Source organism: Helicoverpa armigera, chromosome 20 (genome assembly GCF_030705265.1).
Source record: "Helicoverpa armigera isolate CAAS_96S chromosome 20, ASM3070526v1, whole genome shotgun sequence".
Lineage (NCBI taxonomy): Eukaryota > Metazoa > Arthropoda > Insecta > Lepidoptera > Noctuidae > Helicoverpa > Helicoverpa armigera.
In genome coordinates, this window is record NC_087139.1 from 6,393,176 (window position 1) to 6,419,131 (window position 25,956).

The following is a 25,956-nucleotide window of genomic DNA, read 5'->3' on the forward strand; positions in this document are numbered from 1 at the left end:
ATCTTTAGACTCCTCGACTTTGGAGTTGGAGCATGCCGACACCACCGAAAGTTCGGAGTCCGAATCTACGGACTCAGGCCGATTCACGTCTGGAGGGACATCTATGAGATCATCTTTCCGCCGCCTCTTCTTCCCCATATTTACAACTATTTATTTACAACTATTTATTTACACTGTATTCACACTATTATTTACAAATATAGTCCCGAAAAAACCTAATATTTTAATTTTAATTTGCTTCAAAATTAAAAAGCGCGCCTTTCCACTTCAATGGTTCCCGCCTTTTTTTCGGAATGTCAACAATAACATGTGACGTCGTCTATTCTATTTTGTTTATCTGTCAATGTCGCGATCGTTGAAAGAAGAATGTTATAAGATTTATGATAATTTTGGACTGTAAATAAAAACTCTTGGGGGAAAAGGTAGGCATTTGAACATCATTTGAAATAATACCTCTTCCTCAGTTTTTTTTCAGAACTTTTCACTCCGTAGAAATGACAACTGTCAACTAGCAATCAATGTCAACCATGTAAACACGAGCACACTGTCTGCCTATAATTTATAAACATAACCTTTCTATTGGTTTTCCAGGCAGCAGTTGTTTATTTCTCTCTCTAATATTATTTAATTATATCAATTACGGTGATATATTCATCTAAACGGAGTATTAATTCGAAACGAAAATATTGAATAAAATGAAGAAAGGCAAGAAATTCATACGGAGAAAGAAAGACTCCTTCAAGCCTACCACAAAAAAGAAAAGAAAAGCAGCAGAAGAAAAGATTGTTAACAAGAAAGCAATTTTCAACAGATATAAGAATGCCCAAAAGATTGCCGAAGAATTGGAAAAGAAGAAGAAAATGGAGGAGAAACTCCAGCAGAGACAAACGTATTCTGAGAGTGAAGAGGAAGAAGACGCTTACGATCAATTAGTGTCCTGTTTTAGTAACAGGAATAAAAGGACTGTGGTTGAAAGTGACGATGAAAGTTCTAACAGTAGTGAGGAAATGTTGGATATTAACGAAGGCGAACCAGATGGAACTGATAGTGGTGATCAAGGAAGCATTGACGAGGAAGGTAGTGACACTGATGATGACATTGTGGTAATTATAGTTTATGATTATGAATTATTTTTAGCATGGTGTGTTGGTACTGTTAATGGCATTGTATAATGTTTTCAGGTGCCCATGGTTGACCACGATAAACAACCTGAAGAAGATGTTCATGATGATCCTTTCACCAAACATGTACAATATGACCTAGGAGATGAATTACTAGTTTCCCTTAATAATAAACCACCTTCTGTAGAGACTACAACCAAAACTTGGCCAGTATTAGGAAACTTAACTGTTCATATACCACAGCCCGTAGTGACATTATCCAAAAAGGTTAAGCCAAAAGTTTCTATATTAGAAGAAAAGACATATGCTCCAACAGGGTCAGTGCCAACCCTAGCAAGTAAAGTAGATTTCCAGCAGTTACATATTAAATCTCAAATACAAGGCCATATAGTGTCAGCTAATAAAAGTAATTTAATCAGAAGGGATTTAGAGCTGACAGAAGTGTTTACACCACTGCAGAAGGAACTATTCTCTATTTTTAATAACTATCAAGATCTTTACTACCCAGAGAGGTCTTTCACCAATGCAGAAGAAATTCGATATGCATACTGTCTTCATATAGTAAACCACATGTTGAAAACTAGAACAAAGATCCTCCACCACAATGCTAAACTGGCCAAGAAGAATGACTTGTCTGATGAATACAGAGATCAAGGATTAGTAAGGCCTAAGGTATGTATGTAAATTCATTAAAGTTATTCTATGAGTGTAAAATAACATACTGAGATTTAGAATAATGAATAATTGTTATAACATTACCAAAAATATTGTTGTATTTTATTTTTCAGGTTTTAATAATGGTTCCTTTCAAAGATGCTGCATATAGAATAGTTAAAACCTTGATAGAAATTTTAGTACCTAAAGGTGCTGGTGAAGTAGTCTATAAAAGTAGGTTTGAAGCAGAGTTTACAGGTGGTGAATTAATAATGCCTCGGAAAAATCCAAAGCCTGAAGATTATGAACTAATGTTTAGTGGCAATACTGAAGACACTTTCAGACTTGGAATGACTGTCACAAAGAAAACACTGAAGGTTTGATATTGTTTTTTAAAACACATCTATATCTTTATATTAAAACTAGCTCTTGCCCGCGGCTTCGCTCCCGTCAACTGACTTCTCTACTTTACCCTATTTTTTTTTTCATAAGAACCTTCTCCTGACAATAACAAACACAACAAAAAAAGAATTAGCCAAATTGATCCAGGCGTTGAGTTATGCGCTTACCAACACATTTTGCGATTCATTTTTATATTATAGAAGATAACCAAAGAGAAAGGGGGTACTTTTTTTCTGGGTACATCTAGCTAGCTAGAGAGAGGAGGTGGAGGCATAGAAATCGCTCACACTTAGATTATCAAAAAGTAAGGGTAAAATAAAATAATGACTACCTTACAAACTAGGTTGCATTATGATTTTTTATATTTCAGCTGTATACAGACTTCTACTCTTCAGACATCATAATCACATCTCCGCTGGGTCTGCGCATGATAGTGGGCGCGGAAGGTGAAGAAGACCGTGACTACGACTTCCTGGCTTCCATAGAAATCCTTGTGATGGACCAGGCCGACGTCTTCCTGATGCAGAACTGGGACCATCTGCTGCATGTCCTCGATCATTTCCATTTGCAGCCGAAAAAAACACACAACACTGATTTCTCTAGAGTCAGATCTTGGGCTGTTAATGGATGGGCCAAGTATTACAGGTTAGTTGAAGCTTCTTTTTTATGACCCTAATCTTCAAAATTTGTTCAGTGTCTTTCTATCTACATACACAAGTGCAAGCAACAGACAGATTTTCGTATAGTATAATAGTATTGCAACATGCCTAAGCCTACCCATATGAATTATTTTACAGGCAAACACTTGTATTCTCATCAGTTGCATTGCCAGAAATAAAATCGGTGATTAACAAGAAATGCCACAACTACGCAGGAAAAGTTTTCGTTGAAAATCCTACCGACATTGGCAGTATACAACAGGTATTGGTGCAAGTGCCGCAGGTATTCCACAGGTAAATTATTTACCTACTCAAACATAAAAGGAGTTTCAATATGAAACCTGATAATTTTTGATAATGTCATTTATACCTCTGATGTTCCTTATTCAAATGACCACTTTTCTATCTTCAGGTTTACAGCAGCCAGTCCACTTGAATCTGTAGAGGCGAGGTTTCAGTACTTCATTAAGGAGATATTGCCAAAGCAACGCGACACACTCATGAGCCACACGCTCATCTATGTGCCCAGTTACTTCGATTATGTACAGATAAGGAATTACTTCAAAAAGGAAGATATTGGTTTCGTTCAGATTTGTGAATATTCTAAGGTAGAAACGTATATTATTTTTAGTTTGTTAAGAAATTTATTTGTATTCAGGTAAGAGCCGTAAATTAACCGATTAATTATTAATCATTTGCAGGATTCTAAAATCGCGCGGGCAAGGGACATGTTTTTCCACACAGAAGCCCACTTTATGCTGTATTCAGAGCGAGTTCATTTCTTCAGAAGATTTAGAATAAAGGGCATAAGACACATCATATTTTACCAGCCCCCTACATATCCTCATTTCTTCTCAGAAATGTGCAACTTAATGCAGGTAAGTTAATAAGACAGTAACACAAAAGTCCTAATATATGTTGTATGTAATGTATATTTTGTTCCTTGTTCGTTAGCTCAGCTTCCATTTGTAGTTTCGTATTAATTAAAATACCGTGAAAGTGTCAAGAAGGAAAAGTTGCCCTAACTTTCGCATTGCATATTTTAATGAACTCATCATCATCATCCTCCTGCCCTTATCCCAATTTTATTTGGGGTCGGCGCAGCATGTTTTCTCCTTCCATACTCTATTCTCTCTATACCTATGTATATTTTAATGGACTAATGAATTATAATAATGCTATGATGATTATATTTTTTGTAATTTGCGAAATATTGTTAACTAGCTTTTGCCAGCGGTTTCACCCGCACCCGCACCCGGAGAAAAACCTAGCATACCTCGATAAATGGACTATCTACACTGAAAGAATTTTTCAAATCAGACCAGTAGTTCCTGAGATTAGCGCTTTCAAGCAAAAAAAACAAACTTTGCAGCTTTATAATAATAGTATAGATTTGGTAATATTGTGTTGATGTTGCAGGCGATGAACCAGAACAGGTTCGGCGGCAGCGAGTGCAACATGACGGTGTCGGTGCTGTACTGCCAGTTCGACGCGCCGCGCCTCGCCGCTCTGCTGGGCCACGAGCGCGTCGCTCGCCTCATGCGCTCCGATACCAACGTGCACATGTTTGTCACCGGAGAAAACTGATCTTATGTTAATCACATGTAAAAAGATAAAGTCAAATGATTCAAAGTCAAAGGTTTTTATTCCATATGAACTTGCTATAGGTCTTTACGAAACATCAATAGCTAGGTGCAGTTTTTAATGACTTTATAGGTGACTAGCCGTTTTCCCGCGGTTTTACCCGCGTCCCATGGGAGCTACTGCCCGCACCGGGATAAAATATAGCCTATGTTACTCGTAGATAATATAGCTTTCTAACGGTGAAAGAATATTTAAAATCGGTCCAGTAGTTTTTGAGGTTATCCATTACAACCAAACAAACAAACAAAGTTTTCCTGTTTATAATATTAGTATAGATTATATTTCAAACCGTCCTGAACCGTCAATAAACTACGCTCTCTCTTTTGTATTGTGCTCATTTCTGGTTACCATGGCATGGATATAATTTTTGATTGAGGCTTGCTAAAATAAAAAAACAATAAGATTCAAAGATTTAAGGAAAATAAAACCAGCATTATCAATTGTTATCAAAGGCATTTAATAAATGACAACAACTTATGTAACTTATAGTTAATTTCGGAAAATAAATAATAATTATATGTAGATCCATTTAGACAACATCAAAAACTATTATAAATATACACTCTTTTGCAAAAAAAACGGGCATCTATGCGAAATCTTAGTTTTAAGGACTTTACGTGTATTTCAAAGGGTTTTAATGATTGTAGTATGTTTCTAGCATCAAAAGAGTTAGCCGAGCATGCGTGAGAGTGTATTCTAAATTTCAATTTTGTACAATTGCTAAGAAATTGGTTAAACCTTTTTTTGGACTAATTGCTGGCAGAAAGTTCGTCAGTGTTTTGAAAAGTTTTTGAAGTGATTTTCAGGAAAATGATAATGCAGTTTTAATTAATGATTAATGTACTTTTTTGTTAGATTAAAACATTTTTGAAAAACTGCGTATTTGATAAAATTTTCACCTCCTCTAAATGGGCTATACTGATGATTGATGGCAATGTTAAGAGTTTCGGTATTTTAGTGTAAAGCGTTCTATTGTTTAGATATTGTACCCACGTGTTTTAAAATATCGCTTTTTCATAAATAAACACTATTTAGAAGAGTATCAGTACCTTTGGCTGCGATAAAACCGATTTAAAGTAAGCAGTGCCCATCACAACTCGTCTCCTATAGGACTTTGACATTTTTAAAAGTCTTGAAATTCTACAAAATACAGAAAATAGCGCATAGACTGTGAGCAAGAGGTCTTAAGGTCTCGTAATTAATGATTTTTAAACAACCTCGTCTCTTGCGAAACTCCGTAGACCTCTGAAGATCTATGAGTCTGAGCGTTCAAATAGCGTGTTTTCATCCCACGGATATTTTATTAAATAAACTTGCCTACACCGAGATTTTCTGGCATCTACAGCACTTTCCTGCTTAAATCATAACAATAATTGGCTAGCTGCTCATTTCTTAAGAAACATATGTTTAGCCAATAATTTTGAATTCTTGACTCCCTTTCAGCTAAATCGTTGTTTAGTAACCCGATACCCATGGAGTTATCGAGAGCTTCAACGAGGCAATAATTTGACTTTTTAGATAGCTTTAACTCTCCTCATCATTTTTCATGTGGTTAATTTTAACATTTACCACAAAATTTGATATTTTTTAAATGTCAAAGTCCGATAGGAGACGGGTTGTGATCGGCACTGCTTACTTTAACTTTGTTTTGTCGCAGCCAAAGGTACTGATACTCTTCTAAATAGTGTTTACTTATGAAAAAGCGATATTTTAAAACACGTGGGTACAATATCTAAACAATAGAACGCTTTACACTAAAATACCGAAACTCTTAACATTGCCATCAATCATCAGTATAGCCCATTTAGAGCAGGAGAAAATTTTATCAAATACGCATAGTTTTTCAAAAATGTTTTAATCTAACAAAAAAGTACATTAATCATTAATTAAAACTGCATTATCATTTTCCTGAAAATCACTTCAAAAACTTTTCAAAACACCGACGAACTTTCTGCCAGCAATTAGTCCAAAAAAAGGTTTAACCAATTTCTTAGCAATTGTACAAAATTGAAATTTAGAATACACTCTCACGCATGCTCGGCTAACTCTTTTGATGCTAGAAACATACTACAATAATTAAACCCCTTTGAAATATACGTAAAGTCCTTACAACTAAGATTTCGCATAGGTGCCCGTTTTTTTTGCAAAAGAGTTTAGATAAATATAAATACTTTCATACCTGAACAAAATTAATTAAAACAAATAGACACACCTAAGGCTATAAAAATAACCGCAATGCGATTACACTGATTACACACCAATATATTTTTTTATAGGCAGTCATATAATATTATGTATGTACGTATAATAAGCATATAAATACCTAACTATATAATTTACTCTATCTATCTGCAATGACTTAGGTACTTTCTGTGACAAATCAAATAGAATGAAAAATGTTGATAGCAGAATAGCTTGATGGTGCCTATAATAAGAAGTATTCGTTGCACTACAGGGTAATTTGTGTGCTGAAAATAATTTATTTCTGCCTTCGATCATTTGATATTATATTACGTATACCTATGAATATGCAAGGAGAATGCCTGATAGGTACTATAAGTAGCTATAGAGACCTGCATTTTACATTTAGTTTTGATTATAGCTTGATTGTTTCCGCACGTCTACCAGAGAACGTCATCCCCTTATTTGTGGTTAGAGCTGTGAGGCTCAGTAAATTCAGAAAGAAGTCAATTCATTTCAGATTCTACCTTCTAACATATTGATGTTTATTCAGACGACCTAGCTAGCTATTGATCTAGAAAATATTTATTTATTATTTTAAGGTCTAAGATTTCTTCATTATTTGTTAAATGGGTATTATCTCTATTATCTATAAATCTACCACTAGATTGCACCTGACTCCTATAGTTAATTTGGAATTTAATTAGTCTCTAAATGAGTACTTACGTGTTATATACCTAGGGCTTTTTTTATCGAACATGTTGCACATGTATTGTTTAGGTTGATATATAATGACCCGTAAGCACCATCTGACAATAGGAATCAGGCATTTACTTACATCGCTATCGGCCGGTTATAACGTTACAGACTATAATATTGGTGTTACTGTTACTATGTCTTAGCTAGTGCCTTCAGTGCCTTGTCATTATCTAACAACATGGCTACCTGTACAACACTTATTACACCCAATTGTGAAGGGAACAAATGCTAAGTTATTAAGCTAACATGGATTAAAAAAACCCATTGCATAACTGACTACTAAAATTAGGCTGCCTCTATATTACAACTGTAGGGGTCGTTAAGCAGTAGAACCTTCACATTTTGTGTATCCATGTTCTATAACTTACGAGTTAGTGACCGTCATGTGACACTGTCCGTGTCATTTGAGATCTTGAAATCTATCGTCCCGTTCAAAAGAACTCCCGAGGGCGTGGTGTCAGACAGAGCTGAGACGTTGGGAGCAGCATACGTGATGGGTTCAGTGACCCCGTCGTCAGTAAAGCCACCGATGATGTTCTCCGGCGACGAGTGAACGATGTCGGTGGCATTCACTTCGGTATCGCCTCCTCCTGAAAATATAACGTAGACGTAACTTTATTTTACTTTTTAATTATCACTGTTGTCTCCAACAGATGTATTGCCATAGCATCAGGTAGGTACCTAGGTAATGCGTGTGAAGTTTTTTGTGACTTCAAAAAAAACACTGAATTAGAATAAAAGTTTGCAGGTTCAAAGTGCAAAGTTCTTTTTTTCCATTTCAGTTTTTGTTAAAGTCGGACTAAACTGGACTTAGTTTAGTTTGTTACTGAACTAAGTAACTTTTTCACATTACTATGATAATCGTGTTTACCGACAACTTCCCGGGCTGCTTTGTGAAACTTAAAACCCACAAAACGATTTCGGCCCAACCCGGGAAGCGAACCCGGCACCACCTATTAGTGAACAATCTATAACTGCCGTGCCGCTGCCGTAAAAAGATGCCACAAGGTAGACCAACAATAAAGAGTGATTAATGATACTAAAAAAAAAAACAATTAAACGATGTATAATTAATTTTAAGTCCTATATCAGAATCGGTACCTGCGCAGTTTAGTTTAATGCAACAAAAGCAAATGAAACTAGTACATTAAAGTTTATGTTTAAAATTGAACGTAAAAATTCATAGTTGAATTTATTCTGAAAACAACTTTGATTTAAGTACCTGCATTCATTACTACAAACAAACCTACGATTAGATACCTACAACCATGCTAGGTATATATGCTAATAAACACTAACTTCCTATGTGATGCACAGTTGGCTAAACACCTTATTCAAGATATCAAGATTTCAAGTAAGGTTTGGTCATTAGGTACGATTCCAAGATTACCTAGGATTCCCAAATAAATTGTTGGAATTATAGTGTACCTATGTACGCCTTTGGTAGGCAGATATATAGGTAGACATCATATCTTTTATTAGAACATAATGTTTATTTTATTAGAACTCGCTCTAGGTACAAATATAACATGCGAGATTGATGTTTGAAGCGAGCAGTATCGTTTTGTGATGTGTGCAATGCGTTATTTATTTCATTTTATAAATAAACCGAAGTTTACTATAGGTATTCTAAAAAAACATAGATTTTTTTTAATTAGATTGCTGCGACCTAAGTCATTTGTGAGATATCTTAACAGTTTTTTTTTTGTTCCAAGAACCGATGAACTAAAGAAGATTACTATAAACAGAGACAACCATTTGATGGAACACGCCGAACATGTATTAGTTAGCGCTAAACGATAAGGGAGATGAAAGGGGGAGGCCTATGTTCAGCAGTGGACGTCCTATGGCTGAGATGATGATGATGATGATGATGAAACGATAGGAGGTAGCATAAAGCATCTGCCTACCAACTTTTTCATTTACCGTTTCGGTTGCCGCCTACATTTTGTGGCGTTTTTCATTTCAGGAATTTAAATGTTTATTCTTCTTGACTTCTTGAGATAAGTAAGAAGGACCATTCTAATAAAGCATTTGCATAAAATTGTGTGTTCCTAGTTCTTTGGTATTAGGGTTATTTTGAACAAAGACTGTGTCAAAATAGCCCTGTTTCCTTTAGTAAGGTGTACCTGTAGGTAGGTACCTACCCCCGCATAATATACCCCAAAGGCAGCTACCCCCACATAGGTAGGTATACATACCTACTTAACAATTATCAAAAATCTTGACAGAAATTATTGGTATTGTTTTTCCTTTTTTATCCTTAGACCCCCTTATCCTGAGCTAAGACCAAAGAGAGTAAGCTTTATCTGCTAATTAAAATTCGAGACAATATTAGGTGAAGTAGTGAGCCTTAGAAGACTGTGCAGTAGATAGGTAGGTAGGTATGGCTCCCATACTGCACTTCTCCTAAGCCATAACCGTTAGTATGTACCTAAACACCACGCCGTGAGCTATTTTGGGCAATTCAGCAGAAACAGTATGTGATTTATATGTTATAAACATGATCAGTGAATAACCGAGTGCGAGTTATTGTGACTACCAACAGCTATATTTAGAACAACTGCACGAACACTCCAGCACCGAGCGACGCTCCGTGTCGAACATCATGAGAATTGTATTTGTACCCAGAAAACAATATTGTGAGCTTGTGTGCTTCTTCAGTTAGTCAAATACAAAATACAAAATTCCCTTTCAAAATATTTTTAAAAATGTTATTAAGTGGTCGCAAATGCAACGGAGTCACACCCTCACATTTCTGCAGATCATCAGACAGCAACGCGCGCATAGCACTTCAAGCCCTTGAGGCCCTGAAAATGGTTGAGAACTTTCAAGATGGAGGCCGCATCCTCACTGTTCAGGAGGGCATGTGTTGTGGTCTTGATGGAGTCTGCCTACAGGCTAAACAGGCTTCAGAGCAGCAAGTCATCGCTCTGTAATATATTTTAGATAGTCGTTAAGGGATATACTATATTAGAATTACTTAAATAAAGAGCTGTCGAGTTACGGGCAGGCAGAAGCCTGAAAACGCAAAATGAATAGGTACTGTAGGGTAAAGAAACCAAAGAGTACGCACTACCAAAGAGTACGCATTGCTCATTACTCATAATATTTTATCTGTGTTGGCCACCCTGACATCACTGTCAGTTGCCTGTGGCACGAGGAGCTAACAGACACGAATTCTACTTGCTGAGGTTCGTTTTTTAAATTTTATAATACTTTATAGATTTTGGGCATGTTTGATAACTTTTTAACACAATTTTAGACTAAAAATATAAGATTTGCATGAACATAATACTGGAGGATGTTGGTTTTTCGTGAAATTTATTATTTATATTTTCGTTTGATTTGAGGTTATGTGCCATGTCGTTGTATTTAGTTATTAAATCGCGGCGGCAAATTTAAAAATACACTTTTCGTAAGAGTGCGCACCCAAAGAGTACGCGCGCGCACTCTTACCTTGTATGAATGCTTTAAAGTAACTTGCGTTTTGGTTTGTTTTTTTGTTTTGCAGAAAGCCACAATGTCAGGTTATAAAAGAAAATCTGAAAGAAAACTAGTTTTCACTGAAGATATTTTGAGAGAAGTAAGAGAAAAGATAGAACGGGGACAGAGCAAGAGGTCTGTTGCTGAGTCATTGAACATTCCGGAATCCACTTTGAGAAAAAGACTAAAAGCAGGCACTATTCCTCGCTCTTTAGGTAGATTTTACAATATATTTACTCGTGAGTTGGATGAAAGTTTGGCAGAACATTGTCGACACTTAGATGTTCGCTTCTATGGACTTACAAAAAGAGAGCTGGGTCGAATGGCTTATGATTTAGCGGAAAAAAATAACCTCGATCATAGATTTAATAAAGAAAAGAAAACTGCTAGCAAGAAGTGGGTAGAAAACTTTGCAAGGCGACATCAGCTAAGTCTGCGTCAACCTGAGAAAACAAGCTTAGCTCGTGCTGCTGGATTCAATCGAGTTCAAGTACAAAGATTTTATGACAATTTGAGAGAAGTTATAACTAAATACGGATTTGTCGGTAGACAAATATATAATATGGACGAGACTGGGCTACAAACAGTTCCAAACAAGTTGCCGAGAGTGTATGCACAGAAAGGGAAGAAGACCGTAGGAAAAATAGTGTCTGCCGAAAGAGGCCAAACCGTGACTGCTGTTTGTTGCATGAGCGCCTCTGGATCTTACGTGGCACCTGCATTCATTTTTCCTAGAAAGCGACAAAAGCCAGAATTGATGGACGGAGCTCCAGATGACAGCTTACAGCTTGTGTCGGATTCAGGTTATATGAATTCCGATTTATTTGTAACCTGGTTACAACATTTCGTCAAGATGGCTAAACCATCCAAGAATGATCCAGCTCTTATAATTCTCGACAATCACTCTTCTCATTTGAGTCTGAGTGCTATAGAATTAGCTCGAGAAAATGGTATCGTTCTATTAAGTTTACCACCACACACGAGCCATCGCATGCAATCTTTAGATACAGGATTTTTCGGACCCTTGAAGAAGGCATATGCTACAGCTTGTGACAATTGGCAAGTCTCAAACATTGGGCGCGCTATCACTCAATTTCAAGTGGCCCGAATATTTTGCACAGCATATATGAAAGTGGCTTCAATAGAGAGCTAAAAATCTTTTGAATCCTGCGGCATCTGGCCATTTAATGATCAACATTTTTCAGATGAAGATTTTGCTCCATCTGAAGTTACTGATCGTCCCGAACCAATGGTGGATTCTTCACAAATCAATGACCCTATTATAACTTCTGCCATTGCATTAATACAAGAAACTGAAGACATGTCACAAACACTAGAAGACGGTTCTAGTGTTTGTGCTGGACCATCTTCAGCCGTTAATTTTCAAAACTATGTCGTAAGTTCTGATGATCTACTATTAGTCTATACAGATGATGGCAATATGATACCGCAAGCAGATGAAACTCTTCCTCAACCCGATAATGACGTTCCGTTGAACGAAGCTCCCCCTAGTCCCAGTACTTTGCAATATTATGAATTAGATACATCACACGTAGAAAAAGATATCCAAACACCATCCACCTCTACTTTTATTAAGCCGTCCGATATCCACCCATTACCAAAATGTAATTTTAATAAAAAAAGAAATATCAAACTTAAAAAATCAGAAATTCTTACAAGTTCTCCCTACAAAACTCAGGTAGAAGAAGATATGAAACAAAAAGAAGTGAAGGCAAAGAAGATCAAGAAAACAGTAAAAAAGAAAGGAATAAAAAATCCTGAAACATCAAAGAGACCTACATTGTTGACCACAAGCACGGGTTCTGAGGTAATAAGGTGTCCTCTTTGCTCAGAAATTTACGTAGATCCTCCAGAGGAAGATTGGATCCAGTGCAGCAGATGCGAAGCTTGGTGGCATGAAGAATGTACAGATTACTTAGGATTTGGAGTCTTTAAGTGCGATATTTGCCAAGGCTGAAGATCTCATAATCGTGTTCATGCGCACTCTTAGCTTATATAGAGCATCCCTTGTGCGTCCTCTTAGCTACAAGGTACCTTAAGAGTGCGCATGATACACGTCCCCAAAAATGTGATTTATTAATTAGTCTGTATTATGTGATTGTATTTAATAATAAAAGAAATGTTCCTAAATAACCAATGCCTAAATATAATTAAAATTCGAAACTATTAATGTGAAAGTTTATTTAAAAAAAATAAAAGTTTGTAACTTGCGCACTCTTTGGTTTCTTTACCCTATGGTGCTGAAATTCTGACTACCAGCTGGTAATCTTATCAAGCGGTATCGAGTTGCTAGGGTAATTTAACTACTAGATCAGTTGCTCGTTGTAAAACCTCATTGATAGGTACTGCTGTATCCAGTTAGACACAGAAGCTGACAACATACCTAGTTGAGAAATGGCTAAGCAGTGGATAATGACGAATTAAAAACATTAGATTTTCAACACTACTATTTACCTACCTATTCAACTTTGTAACAAATGAGTTGGCGTCAATGACGGCTTAAAGCTAATGATTTGTTAATTTACGAGGTAATCAAATTAATTTTATGAGTATGTTGCCGTAGTAAAATCAAACTTTCAGATTAACAAAGACTATAAAATCTGTCGCGCGAGATACAGCAAAGAATTTATGTTTATGTGCTGAAATGAAGACTTCAGCTTCAGTACTTAGTTTTATTTTGTGCGCCTGTGGCGGTAAAGTAAGGAATACCTGTTACGTACGTATACATAATAATTATAAGATTTAAAACGGGTACCTTTCGGCTCTTCCGCAGTTGTCATCTGGAGAGACATAGAGGAAATCCTACAAGATCATCACCCATTCAAACGCTTCTGGAACAGCTGAGACGCGGCCCTATAGAAACTGGTGGCAATTAAAAATAAGCATTTCTGAAAGCGATGTAAACCTTTGAGGCTTTACTTTTTGTTTAGCAAATGTCCAGTGAAGATATGATTTATTTAAAGAGTTTCTTTGACTGACTTCAGTGCGATACAAATACGCAATGCAGTACACTGAGACCGATTGTTGCATTGAATTCGCATCATAGTGCAAGTGTCATACATTTTAGACGTAGTTCACGAAGTTTTAAATTGTTTGTACAATCAGGGTCACTTACAAAAAAACAAACAATTAACAAGTACGCCTTTGACGCCTTTTAGATATAGTGTATATATGTATATATTTTTTTTAATTGTTTTACTAGGATAGTTTTTCTTTTTTTGTGTTGTAAATATCTATGTACATAACTATGTAAATAAATAAATTCCATTAACAAGTAGATATTATAATATGACCTAACATTGTAGAATCGGGTGCATCTTGCGTGGGCGAATCAACGCTAACGATAATGCTTAGCGAGCCGAAGCGAATTACTTCCTTGACGTACCCTGCGGCGCCGCGCCGCGCCGTACCGCGACACATTACCTACTTACTCTATCTTTCCTATGTCGGTAAAGTTAGTTAAGTAGCAATCACTTACGGACGAAAGTGAACAAACTATTGACATAGCCACATACAATAAAGAAGGTTTTTCTGGACCGTGAGCAGATATTATGTGAAATAAAAAATATTCTGAATTACCTACTGTGTATTGCACAAACAACAAACAACATGGGTGGATCATATTTAGGTCAGATAGGCAGTCGCTCCTTGTAAAGCACTGGTACTCAGCTATATCCGGTTAGACTAGAAGCCGACCCCAGCATAGTTGGGAAAAAGGCTCGAAGGATGGATGGGTGGATCATGTTTTTAATGATCTTAAAGATGTGCAGCAACGTTAGTCCAAAACTGTAATAAGTGTTACAAACGGTACGTGTTTGTTTACCTGAAGCTTCTAATTCGAATAACAACTATAGTGTTCCTGTTTTGTATATAAGTAAGTAATTCTTAAGCTTGGGGAGATAAACATTTATAAAGAGCTCATCCTTATTTATACACATAACGATACTGAAAATATCTCGTATACGTATCTGTACGAGTCCGTGTGTACACAAAACACGAGTGTGGGGTCAAGAGGGAAGCGTGTCGGTGGAGTGACGTACCGGTGAGGGGCATAAAGCATGTGGGCATTGGTGTGGTGCTGGTTTGCTTCTCTACTGTGTGAAACACCTTGCGTTGCGCGTACTGCGCGTCCTTGGGCTCCCAGAAGAACACGTAGTAGAGCGAGAGCATGATGGCGGCCAGCGACACGCAGAACACGTACACGATGACGGTGAGCACGCGCACGCTCTTCTTGTCGCGCTTGCGCTCGTAGAGTGCGTCCAGCACCACCTCGTGGCCGGCGGCCGTGCCGAGGCGCACGGAGCCGCCGCACGAGCGCACGCTGCCCGACGTGCACGACTTGGCCGACATCGCCGCCGCCACCACTCGCGACTGCCGCACCGCCGACGACAAATCCAGGTAACTGGGACACGCTTATTGATATGGCCCAGTTCTCCTGATGCGCCGCGGCCGAGTTACCGTGCCAGGTCACGTCGACCGTGTCTGCCGCTTGACACCTCCTGATGCCGACTGCTGTTTCATTATTATGGCGCTCGCTTCAGAATTCATTTGTTTATCCTTTAATTTCACGCTCGGTATACGTAAATCTATTCCAGTTCCTCTGACGTAGCCATACGATCGCAAATCGTCTGTCATAGAACCGTCCCTGAACTTTCATTGTTTTCAGTTAACGAGCATTATGTTTTCTTTTGAAGCGATGTGATGTTATAATCGGTACTACAGTTTATTGCAAACACTAGTTGTCACTGTGTTATTTCAGTTCAAATAGATACATCATTAAAACAAAGTCACACACGAGTTGACGTGAGCGTGTCGGTGAAGAGGGTTCGCACCTCGTTATTTGTATCGAATGAGAGCTAGAATAATGACGAGGTAACAAAGTTAATTTACGAGAATGTAACTCATGGTGTATCGTGACAGGTCGGGCGCGCGGCGGGGGCGGGCGGCCCGGCGGCGGCGAGTCCGCGTGTGCCGCTCCGCCGCCGCGCCGCCGCCGCCGCCCGCCGCTCAGATCAATAACATGCAACTCCTCTTATTTTTTGCAATAACAACTCTGCGTTATGTTGAAATACCTAAGCGTCAGTTGACCGAGATTTTATTTTAGGTAAGTTTCCCAAACCGAACGTACACAACCGATAAAATGTTATTTCTTTGGATTGTTCATACAAAATTACGAAAGAGAGAGATACATAAGAGCTCTACCGAATTACGAAAGAGAGAGAGAGACGATCGAGGGACATAACCCACATAAAATGCATAAAAGATGAGTCTGGCAAGGTTTTGTGTAAAGATGAGGAAATAAAAGAGAGATGGAAGGTTTATTTTGAAAAGCTTATGAATGAAGAGAATGTGTGGAATGGAATACTCCAAGAGGCACAAGTAAATAAGGGATTGGTAAGAGAAATTAGCATGGATGAGGTAGAAAGAGCACTTGGAAGTATGAAGAATGGAAAGGCCTTGGGCCCTGATGATATACCAGCTGAGGTGTGGAAGGTGTTAAAGAAGAACGGATGTATGTGGCTGACTTTATTCTTCAATAAGTTGCTGCATGAAGAAATCATCCCGCAAGAATGGTGCAGTAGTTCGCTAGTGCCCATCTTCAAGAATAAAGGGGATGTGCAAGATTGCGGCAACTATAGAGGGATAAAGCTCATGTCGCATACTATGAAAGTATGGGAGAAAGTGATAGAGAAAAGAGTGCGAGAAGAGAGTGAAATTACCCAAAACCAATTTGGGTTTATGCCAGGTCGAGGAACAATGGACGCCATCTTCGCACTTCGCCAATTGTGCGAGAAGTACAGACGTGTGCACAGGAATCTGCACATGGTGTTCATTGACCTTGAGAAAGCGTATGATAGGGTGCCTCGGGAAGTGTTGTGGTGGGCCATGAAAGAGAAAAGTGTGCCTGGGAAGTATGTGGAGTTAATTCGTGCGATGTACAGGCAGTCCTGTACTTATGTCCGATCGTCGGCCGGCAATACTGACCAGTTCAGTGTGGCTGTGGGCCTGCACCAAGGGTCGGCTTTAAGTCCTTACCTCTTCCTGCTTATTATGGACGCCTTGACGGCGGACATACAGGAGGAGGCACCCTGGTGCATGCTGTTTGCCGACGACATCGTCCTGGTTAGCGAAGACGGACCTGAGATCCAGAGCAGATTGGGGAGTTGGCAACAGAGACTGGAGAATGTTGGCTTAAAAATCAGCAGAACCAAGACCGAATACATGTTCTGCGATTTCGGCGGTCTCTCCAGTCCTGAAGCCATAGCGCTGGATAACGCACTTCTTCCAGTCTGCTCCGATTTCCGGTATCTCGGTTCGCTTATTCAGGGTGATGGCGAAATAGATCGGACAGTTACGCACAGAATTAACGCAGGATGGATGAAATGGCGGCAGGTAACGGGAACAACTTGTGACCCTCGTATTCCCCTTAAACTTAAGGGGAAAATTTACAAGAGTATGGTCAGGCCTGCTGTCTTGTATGGATCAGAGTGCTGGCCCACAAAAGCGACGAATGAAAGACAATTGCATGCGGCAGAGATGAGAATGTTAAGAGGTATGTGTGGAGTTACGCGAATGGATAGAGTGAGGAATGAGTATATAAGAGGAAGTTTGAAAGTAGCGCCGGTATCAGAAAAACTGCGTGGAAACCGGCTGTCGTGGTATGGGCATGTGATGCGGAGGAATGAGAGTCATGTTGTGAGGATGGTAATGAGTATGAACGTGGACGGATATAGTGGAAGAGGAAGACCAAAGAAGCGATGGATGGATTGTGTGAAAGTAGATATGGTAAGAAAGAATGTTACTTGTGAGATGACGGCAGATAGAAGCGTATGGAAGAAGAAAACATGCTGCGCCGACCCCAAATAAAATTGGGATAAGGGCAGGAGGATGATGATGATGTTCATACAAAATTACGATGATGAAATGGTGAAAACGAATTCAGATATTTAAAACATCTGATAGAGTTTTACACTACTCTACCATGATTGTCTTAGGCCCGGTTGTTCGTAGGTACGGTAGACCGCACATCAGTGGTAACTGTCATGCACCTTAACTCAATAGTAATAAGTACGATTTTCCTATAAAACTGTTACCACTGACCTGACGTTGACTGTACGTATTAGCTAAAAATCGTAACACTCGTAGCGCGCCGTAGCAGTGCTACGGACGTTACGATTTTTGTCATGGGACATCTAATTAATTCAAACAGTTGCCTTAATTTTACAAAATATTTAATAAACAATAATTGTTATTGTTAAGATACAATAACAATTATGGTTTAGAATGAAGTATTTATTTACACAGATATTTACAATACATATTTACAATAAAAATCAAAAACTATCCTAGTAAAACAAACAACTAAAAAGCGTCAAAAAATTCGTCCCCATCGCTGTCAACTGGGAGCGTGCCCAAGAGGCTGGCAGCATTACCTCGTTGGATCGCCATGCTGATTCTTTGTCCGAGGTAATAGCCAGCCTTCTGGTCACGAGAAGCGTCAACCAGCCGCCTTGAGAGATCTTTAAATAGAATGTGGGCATTCGGACCCCACGACCCGAGGGTTTCAACCCCAAACGGTTCGAAAATATAGTTTCCGACAAGGCCACTATATTTCCGCCGCTTGAGGTTTTCCGCAGCCGCAGCGGCAGCAGCAGCACAGCACGCAGAACTTGGAAGGTGTGATGGCGCAAGAGTATCGACACAGGTTGCGTCCCATACTAAAGGCCTACCCATCTTCCAAGGGAATAACGACATGCCGTCTGGTCTCTTACCGTCGTCGCGTGCCAAGCCGTTTGGTTCTAATACAGCTGGTACCCCGACGGCAACAAGAGCCCGACGTATAATGTCATTGATGTTTGCATGCCGGGCAATACGGCCCGCACTGCGGCTGCACGACAGGCCGTGGTGTCCGAGGCTGGTGACAGCCTCACCACAGTGGCAGCGATGAGGGGAGCAGCACGGTGCTCCTATACGTAAGCAAGTAGCGAGGCGGAAAGTTGTATCGTCAAACATGGTGCCAATATTTGACGACGGTAGTGCCTGAAGCCAAAGCCCCGACTCCCATCTACCCACAGCCAGTAGGCGCGCTCGCTCAGCAGGAGTAATTGCCGTTTCTATCAAACTATTCCGGGTTACTCTGCAGAGCGGCTCATCCCACTGTCTTTGGGAAAACGGGTTGCTGGGTAAATTTTCATTCGGGCAAGTAATTTTCCATGCATCCATAGCCTCGGCTAAATACGGCACCTCGAAATCAGCCAGTGTTGGAGTAAGAATATTCCTGGTTAATTTCTCAGTGCCGTGAACCGAGGATATGAATGCCGGTAAACTAATACTGGTAATTTTGCGGACGCCGAGGCCTCCCATCCGGATGGGCAATGTGGCTTGTTGCCAGGCTCGGTCGTCCAGGGCCACATTGAGAATGGAGCTGAGGGTATGGCGGATAATTTTATCAATTGGGTCTAAAAGGTGGCTATGTTTAAAGAGATGAGAAGAACGGAGGTAATATGTAAATTTAGGACCAAAACAGCAGTGTCGAATAATTGTGATGGCCGAATGCATTGTAATTTTTTGTAGGCGTTCTGAAATATCGTTGAAATTATCAATTTTTTCCGAAATAAATTTAGAAAAAGATTGGTCTAGGATGGGAGCCCCAAGGAGGCGGAGAGACTGTTTATCTATAATTTTAATCTGTGGTGCTAATGATTGAAATTTGGATATTGTCATTTGTCTGTCAGTCGTGTCAGTAATAAATAATTCACATTTTGTACAATTTAGTTCTAAACCAATGGAATGAAATTTATGTTTTAAATGAATGAAATCCTGAAATACGGTCTCTACATCGCCTCCCAGGGTCCCATCATCTAGATACCAAACGTTGAATTTGGAATTTAGCTCTCGAATGATCGGGTGAATGGCTAGGCTGAAAATTACTGGCCCGAGGGGATCACCTTGTTGGCATCCGACTGCAGATTCCAATAGGTTGTCCTTATACAGTAATTTTGATGGGTGCCTGTAACACTGGTAGAGAAAACTATAAATTTTCGGTACTTCTTTTTGTGCTTCAGCCAACAGAGTGTCCCGGTTTACGGAATTAAAAGCATTTTTGATGTCAACCTTCAGGATGACCTCTCCTTTGCCACAATTTAGGTAGGCCGACAAAGCGTGTACGGCAGCCTCGCAGCCCCCTTTGGAACCGTATCCCAACTGTAGGGGCTGGAATTTGTCCGAAAGTTCCTCACAATAAAATTTGCAACCGATTTTGGCTGCTATACGACGATATGTTGTTCCCACGGCAATGGGACGAATACCGCCGTCCTTTTTCTTAAGGGCGCACAGATTAGCGCCATACAAGACGTCGAGGACAGCATCGTGCACACTGCCGGAGAGCATCACATTGGTTAGGGCTGTAAGCTCCTTAAGAAGCTCCGCACCGGCGTCCCCGGCGCCCGAGCTCGTTAAATCTTTAAGATGTTGCGGAGTCAGGCCGTCGAGGCCACCGGCGGTTCCGCTTCGAAAAGAATTTACAGCCTCAGCCACTTGTCGACCTGTAACTGTGAGGGTGTTTGTATCAGGAAGGGGAGGGTCGGGAAAGGAAAGACCATCAGCGGGGGCCGGGTGTTTGCTCTCCAGGGCTGTAAGAGTATCCGGAGAGCATGGCGCCACAACATCATTGCTGAAGAGTATTCTGGCTGCACCTCTGATATCACCTTCGCCTAGCTTTGTTTCAATTAAATTGCTTATACACCTTGGGGAGGTAAAACACTGTGCCGGTAATTTAGAGTCAAAATTTTGAGTCGAAATATTACAATTTTCTTTTACTTTTGATGTCAAAGATTTTTTGCTAGCTAAATTTTTTTGGATGTGGAGAATTCTGTAGGGGAAGGTGAGTAACAGTTCCCAGGCACGTGGCGAGTTCTCCCGTGCTGCGAGACGCATGCACTGCGCTAAGGATTGCGCTACTAATGGCCTCGCACCACGGGGAACCCGCTTTAAAATGGGAACAGAGTTTTTTAATTTGGAAAGCTTTTGCCAAATGGGAACATCATTGGGTACTGTGTGTGGGCCAGGTTGGGGGGTGTTGACATTTGGAGGTACTGAGAAACTTTGGGGTCTGTGTATTTTTCCAATGTGGATATTCAGACCCCGCTTACCTTTAAAGTACCGTGCCTGGGTACAGTGCGGGCATCGTTCCGGAATACCTAGCGATGCAGAAGGTTGACTTGCACTTCTCGCCGCATCGCTACTGTTCATTTCACTTACAACTAACAATACAAATATAAATACAAAAAATAAATATATACACAACACAGTCTAAACACTGAGTGACAGATGTCACTGGGGTGGCACTCAGAAGCGCAGCGCCGCGCGCCGCCGCCGTCACCGCAGCGCCCTGTCAGCGCAGCCTCCGGCCATGGCAACCGTTGCCGGAGAGACCGCTGCAGGGCGTCGCGTCACGTCACCACGTCACCAAATTGCTTCAATCGTAATTGAGTCGGAACTGGATCTCAGTCGAAGTAAAATTAGGAGAGTCGGGCCCTTGTTGCGTCCGAGTTAACTCTGCTGATATTATTTTTAGAATGTATGTAATTTTGTACGTTTCATAAAATCATCCTTTTTATTGATGACACGTCATGTCATTCGCGAAGTTTTTTTTTTTTTTTTTATAACAATTATTGGTTTATTAAATATTTAATATCAAGAATGTGATAGTACTTTTGAAGTTAGGCATGTAGGATGCAGTGTTAAGAAAGCAGGTAGGTAGTATATAAGTAAGTACCTACTACCTACCTACTGTTCATAAATAACTTATAGTATAATTCTTCGTAAGAAATATTCTTTGATCTGAGATAATTCGTTTCTAGTTATGACCAATTCTTGGTAAATATTTTAGAAGATATTTCCCAAGCGTCCCGGGGAAACTACTTCCCAGTCCCGGACAAGACATAACCTATGTAACCTGGAATAGATTAGCTACCCAACAGTGAAGGAATTTTTGAAATCGGTTCAACAGTAGGTAGTTTTGGAGCCTTTAAAACAAACAAAAATTATTTCCTCTTTGTTGTATGTAGGTATTTCAGTCTTTGTAAAGATTAGCACATTTTGATATAGGAATCAATAAGTATAAACAAGCACCAAGTCTTTAAAAAATATAACTACCAAATATAGTACCAAATTAGGCAAGTCAGTCCAGTATCACTCAATGCCAGAGAAGAAATAAATTAAAATTCTACTTTTTATTATATTCTCAGATTACCTAATAGTTATTAGGTACAATCTGGTACTTATTTCTTTAATAGATTTTCAACTTTATATCTTAACGATAAGGGTCCTTTTCGATTGAGAAATCTTTACAGGTCGAAGAAGGTAGATTTGCTGACAAATGTTTAGTAGGTACTTTTTGAGTTTTTCATCAATTCAGGCTGAAGCGTACTATGCTGGGGACTAATAATCGTTTTGTAAAATCAAACTGACTGTTTTTTTTCTTGCTACGAGCCCAAAGCTTGCTCCTTGCCGCCGACACAAAAAAACTGACTTCTGACTTCGCCGAAAACTGCAGTAGTCCTTCTAAGCAGCCAACAACGGACTCCCGGAGATACCTCAACAACCGTAGTTTCGATGTATGTCATGAATGTTTCGAGTTGAAGAATATAGATTACTAGCCGTTTTCCCGCGGTTTCACCCGCGTCCCGTGGGAGCTACTGCCCGCAGCGGGATAAAATATAGCCTATGTTACTCGCAGATAATATATCTTTCTAATGGTGAAAGAATATTTAAAATCGGTCCAGTAGTTTTTGAGTTTATCTATTGCAACCAAACAAACAAACAAAGTTTTCCTCTTTATAATATTAAGTATAGATTAAAAACATACCTACATAAAAAATACATTTGAAAAACATAGCCCTTCTTGGTTGCCGGGTACAATAGATATTGATTTTCAAAGATCAAAAGTATTTTAGCAATAAACTTCGATGAACGTATTTTACCATGCGACACTTGTTTGCTATATTTGCTACCTACTTTCGTAGCCGTAGTCAAAGTTACGTAGTAACTATTATATAATCTGTGGTCAAAGGCGCGCGCGGCGTAGCGCGTAGCACGGCCTACAACATTTGACCACAACACAAAATAACAATAATTTACTTTTTGAATAGTCTTATTGCTTAGACATATCTAGAATTTTATTTAAGAATTGCATCGAGGCTTCCTGTTTTATTTGTGCCCAAGTATAGTCATTATCCATTTTAAGACCATGCATCATAGGCTTAGAAATCCAAACGAATATTATAAATGCAAAGGTAACTCTGTCTGTCTGTCTGCCTGTCTGCCTTGCTGTCTGTCTGTCTTTTCTTCACGCCTAAACTACTGAAACGATTTGTGTGAAATTTGGTACAAACACAGTTTGGAACTTCAGAAAAGACTTAGGATAGATTTTATTACAAAAAATAAAAGTAAAACTTATTCCGGACATTCAGCGCCATCTATCCCGCGAGATCTGGAACTATGTGGGTAAAACCAAAAATCTGCCGGAAGTCACTATTCCACGCGAACGAAGTCGCGGGCAAAAGCTAGTCTTAAAATATATGTTAAGGCATTGGCATAATGATATCTGTGATTGAGACGTTTACGTGTTATGCGAACTAGCCATGGCTAATATCTAGTGAAAAGTCGCTGTTTTATTTGATTTATCCAAAAATCGCTTACGGGTCGGTTACAGGTTGAAAGAGCCGTGGTGGCGTGGGGTCTAGTCTCATAATTACCTATCTACTCGCCTGGTTTCGAACCTGCTCATACGTAAGACGTTCAATAGAGTTTACTACGACGAGTGGCGTCCGGCACAATTTATCCGATTACAATTAAGTAGGTATCCACTACTTTCCGTTTACCGGTGCACTACTATCTAACCTAATGTAAACATATCGAGTGTAAATAATCGTTGCCAAACTAAGTATATAGCCAAACCTTGTTAATAAACACGTAAATATTCTCAAAGCCAACATAAAGTCAACAAAATGAGGTAATTGATGTTCACTTTTGGACACAATTGGGTTAAGCTAATTGGATTACAGGAAACCCTTCGTGTAAAACCTAATAATATACGGATGTTGTAGGACGGTTCCACTGCTGTTGTTTTAAACAGGCACGGCAAGATTAGAACTAAAAAGTAAATTGGGCGGAATCGTAAAATCGGCAAATGATTTACTGCTAAAGTTTTCCTTGAGATTTACGGATGGTATGCACAAGATGTTTATTCAAGATTTACCATAAAATCCGTTTTAGAAATGAGACCGAACGGATACAAGCGTTTTAACTTTTTTCTTACATGAAATTATGCAAATATGTATTAGGCTGGCAGGTACAATAAGTATCTACCATGTCGCTTTAGTTGTCATGTATTAGGTACAGTTCCAGCAGTCTTTCTCTGGGCAGTCTATCGTGATGTGAATGACAAGTAATCTCTGATGGAAATCGATCTGCTTCTGATGCTGCTTTCCTTGAAATGGGACAAAACATCAAGTGACCAATATTTCGATCTGTTACTGGCAAAACGGACACGGCCAAAAAACATCAAAACTTTCTTATTTTTCAAATGGGAACCTAATGAGCTGATTAATTTATTGCATTTTATCTGTAATCTATAATTAGCAATAAAATCGGTTTATATCATGATGACCAAATCTTTCTGCGATTATTTAATACGCACCAGTCCAAATTGATGGATGTCCAGAGTTTCATGAAATTATTGAGTATTTTGAGAACGGTACAGTGATAGATGTATAAAACAGATATGAATACGATATAAACTTACCTGCATTTATTATGTAAGTCATTGCCACCAACGGTTTGGGATTCAGTTATATTTAGCTGAAGACCACATGGCCTAATCAAACAAACGCGAACTCTTCTACTAAGGAATAAAATATAATATATACCTACCTTATGCTGTTGGTGAAAACATCTTGAATTAGGAAAGCTTACTTTCAAATAAATCGACTTCACTTACGACTATTTAGTAGCTATTGGTTAATTGGTTTATGCAGGATAGAGCAAAGTGTGGAATGGTGCAGCGCACGGCGATCCCTTACGACAATTAAGTAATTATACCTGGTGAATTCACTCAATTAAGTAATTAATTGAAACCGCGCAATACCCCTAGAGAAATGTACATGCCTACACAAATTGCCTAATGTAAAATAAAACTATTTCAGCTAGTCGTGTCCAGAATACACATATTAATTTTGATATTGCAATATTAGTACGTACCTAGTCCATCAAGTGTATTTGCAGTTTGTTGATTTTTGTCGTGAAATCAGCAAAATCAAGTACGAACGTTACTAGGTTAACGTTAACGTTCAGCAGGTTTCTCACATTTTAAGGGTAATGTTCTTTACTAATTTGTTTTTGTAGTATACCTCTGTTTTGCGTTTTTCAATTCATGTAATTTTCGCATAAGTACATACACGCTAGATGTACCTTAGCAAATAAATTATTATTTCGAATTGAACTTACCAAAAATGTATGGTGAGTGAGCTGAGTGCTGGCCGTGCAGCCGGTGGTGGTGGTGCAGGGGGCTGGCGCGCCTCGCGCTGGCCTCGCCGCCCGTCTCCGGCGGCGGCTCCGGCGACCGCCACACACACACGTAGTACACGGACAACAGGATCGCTGCCAGGGACACTGACAGCAGGTACGCCAGTACGGTTAGCACGCGCACCACTTTGCTGGCAGGCTTCTGCTTGTAAATGTCGCGCGTGGCCGACGGGCTCACTTCCTCCGACGCGCTGTCCTCTTCTGCCTGACCATTTTGACCACAAACCGACATCCTGCAGTCGCTAACTACATGTTACTGATCGAGAAAGGTTTTCGTCAAAAAATAAATGATCCGTAGCGACGAGTGGCACGTGTAGTACCCGCGGTCGGATGGAGTGAGTGCGGTCGAGCGCTGTCCTGCCGCGACGTCCGCGGTCCGCCACGCTGACTCCCGCCGACCCACTACACACGTCGCAGATTTACGAGTGCTCTCTACTCCCAAC

The 25,956-nt window shown here is 39.5% G+C and overlaps 3 protein-coding genes across 4 annotated transcripts; 2 read left to right on the forward strand and 1 right to left on the reverse strand.

Annotated features, from left to right (window-relative positions):
- The first annotated feature begins 537 nt into the window (after positions 1 to 537).
- Positions 538 to 4,461, forward strand: LOC110373420 (U3 small nucleolar RNA-associated protein 25 homolog). The gene is made up of 8 exons (XM_021330690.3): positions 538 to 1,103; positions 1,182 to 1,793; positions 1,910 to 2,152; positions 2,548 to 2,822; positions 2,975 to 3,130; positions 3,249 to 3,444; positions 3,538 to 3,714; positions 4,256 to 4,461. Exons 1-8 carry the CDS (start codon positions 696 to 698, stop codon positions 4,421 to 4,423), a joined length of 2,235 nt encoding a protein of 744 aa, XP_021186365.3. The 5' UTR covers positions 538 to 695; the 3' UTR covers positions 4,424 to 4,461.
- Positions 4,462 to 4,913: 452 nt separating this feature from the next.
- Inaf-d (inaF-D) lies at positions 4,914 to 25,956 on the reverse strand. Of its 2 annotated transcripts, none has more exons than XM_049848649.2 (2): positions 25,436 to 25,956; positions 4,914 to 8,010 (listed from the first exon to the last, which is right to left on the reverse strand). In XM_049848649.2, exons 1-2 carry the CDS (start codon positions 25,743 to 25,745, stop codon positions 7,802 to 7,804), a joined length of 519 nt encoding a protein of 172 aa, XP_049704606.1. In that variant the 5' UTR covers positions 25,746 to 25,956; the 3' UTR covers positions 4,914 to 7,801. The 2 variants fall into 2 exon arrangements, with proteins under 2 accessions (XP_049704606.1, XP_021186447.2); XM_021330772.3 differs by lacking the exon at positions 25,436 to 25,956 and adding an exon at positions 14,968 to 15,907.
- Positions 10,454 to 13,139, forward strand: LOC135118305 (uncharacterized). Its single transcript, XM_064039876.1, has 2 exons — positions 10,454 to 10,614; positions 10,935 to 13,139. Exon 2 carries the CDS (start codon positions 10,944 to 10,946, stop codon positions 12,057 to 12,059), a length of 1,116 nt encoding a protein of 371 aa, XP_063895946.1. The 5' UTR covers positions 10,454 to 10,614; positions 10,935 to 10,943; the 3' UTR covers positions 12,060 to 13,139.

What these genes read in the sequence shown, in the direction of transcription:
- LOC110373420 (XM_021330690.3), top strand. Translation starts at nt 696, where the DNA reads ATGAAGAAAGGCAAGAAATTCATACGGAGAAAGAAAGACTCCTTCAAG. An exon ending in TCACAAAGAAAACACTGAAG is followed by an intron (nt 2,153 to 2,547) that starts GTTTGATATTGT and finishes TTTATATTTCAG; the next exon opens with CTGTATACAGACTTCTACTC. An exon ending in GTGCCGCAGGTATTCCACAG is followed by an intron (nt 3,131 to 3,248) that starts GTAAATTATTTA and finishes TTCTATCTTCAG; the next exon opens with GTTTACAGCAGCCAGTCCAC.
- LOC135118305 (XM_064039876.1), top strand. Translation starts at nt 10,944, where the DNA reads ATGTCAGGTTATAAAAGAAAATCTGAAAGAAAACTAGTTTTCACTGAA.
- Inaf-d (XM_049848649.2), bottom strand. Translation starts at nt 25,745, where the DNA reads ATGTCGGTTTGTGGTCAAAATGGTCAGGCAGAAGAGGACAGCGCGTCG. An exon ending in TCACTCACCATACATTTTTG is followed by an intron (nt 8,011 to 25,435) that starts GTAAGTTCAATT and finishes TTATATTTTCAG; the next exon opens with GAGGAGGCGATACCGAAGTG.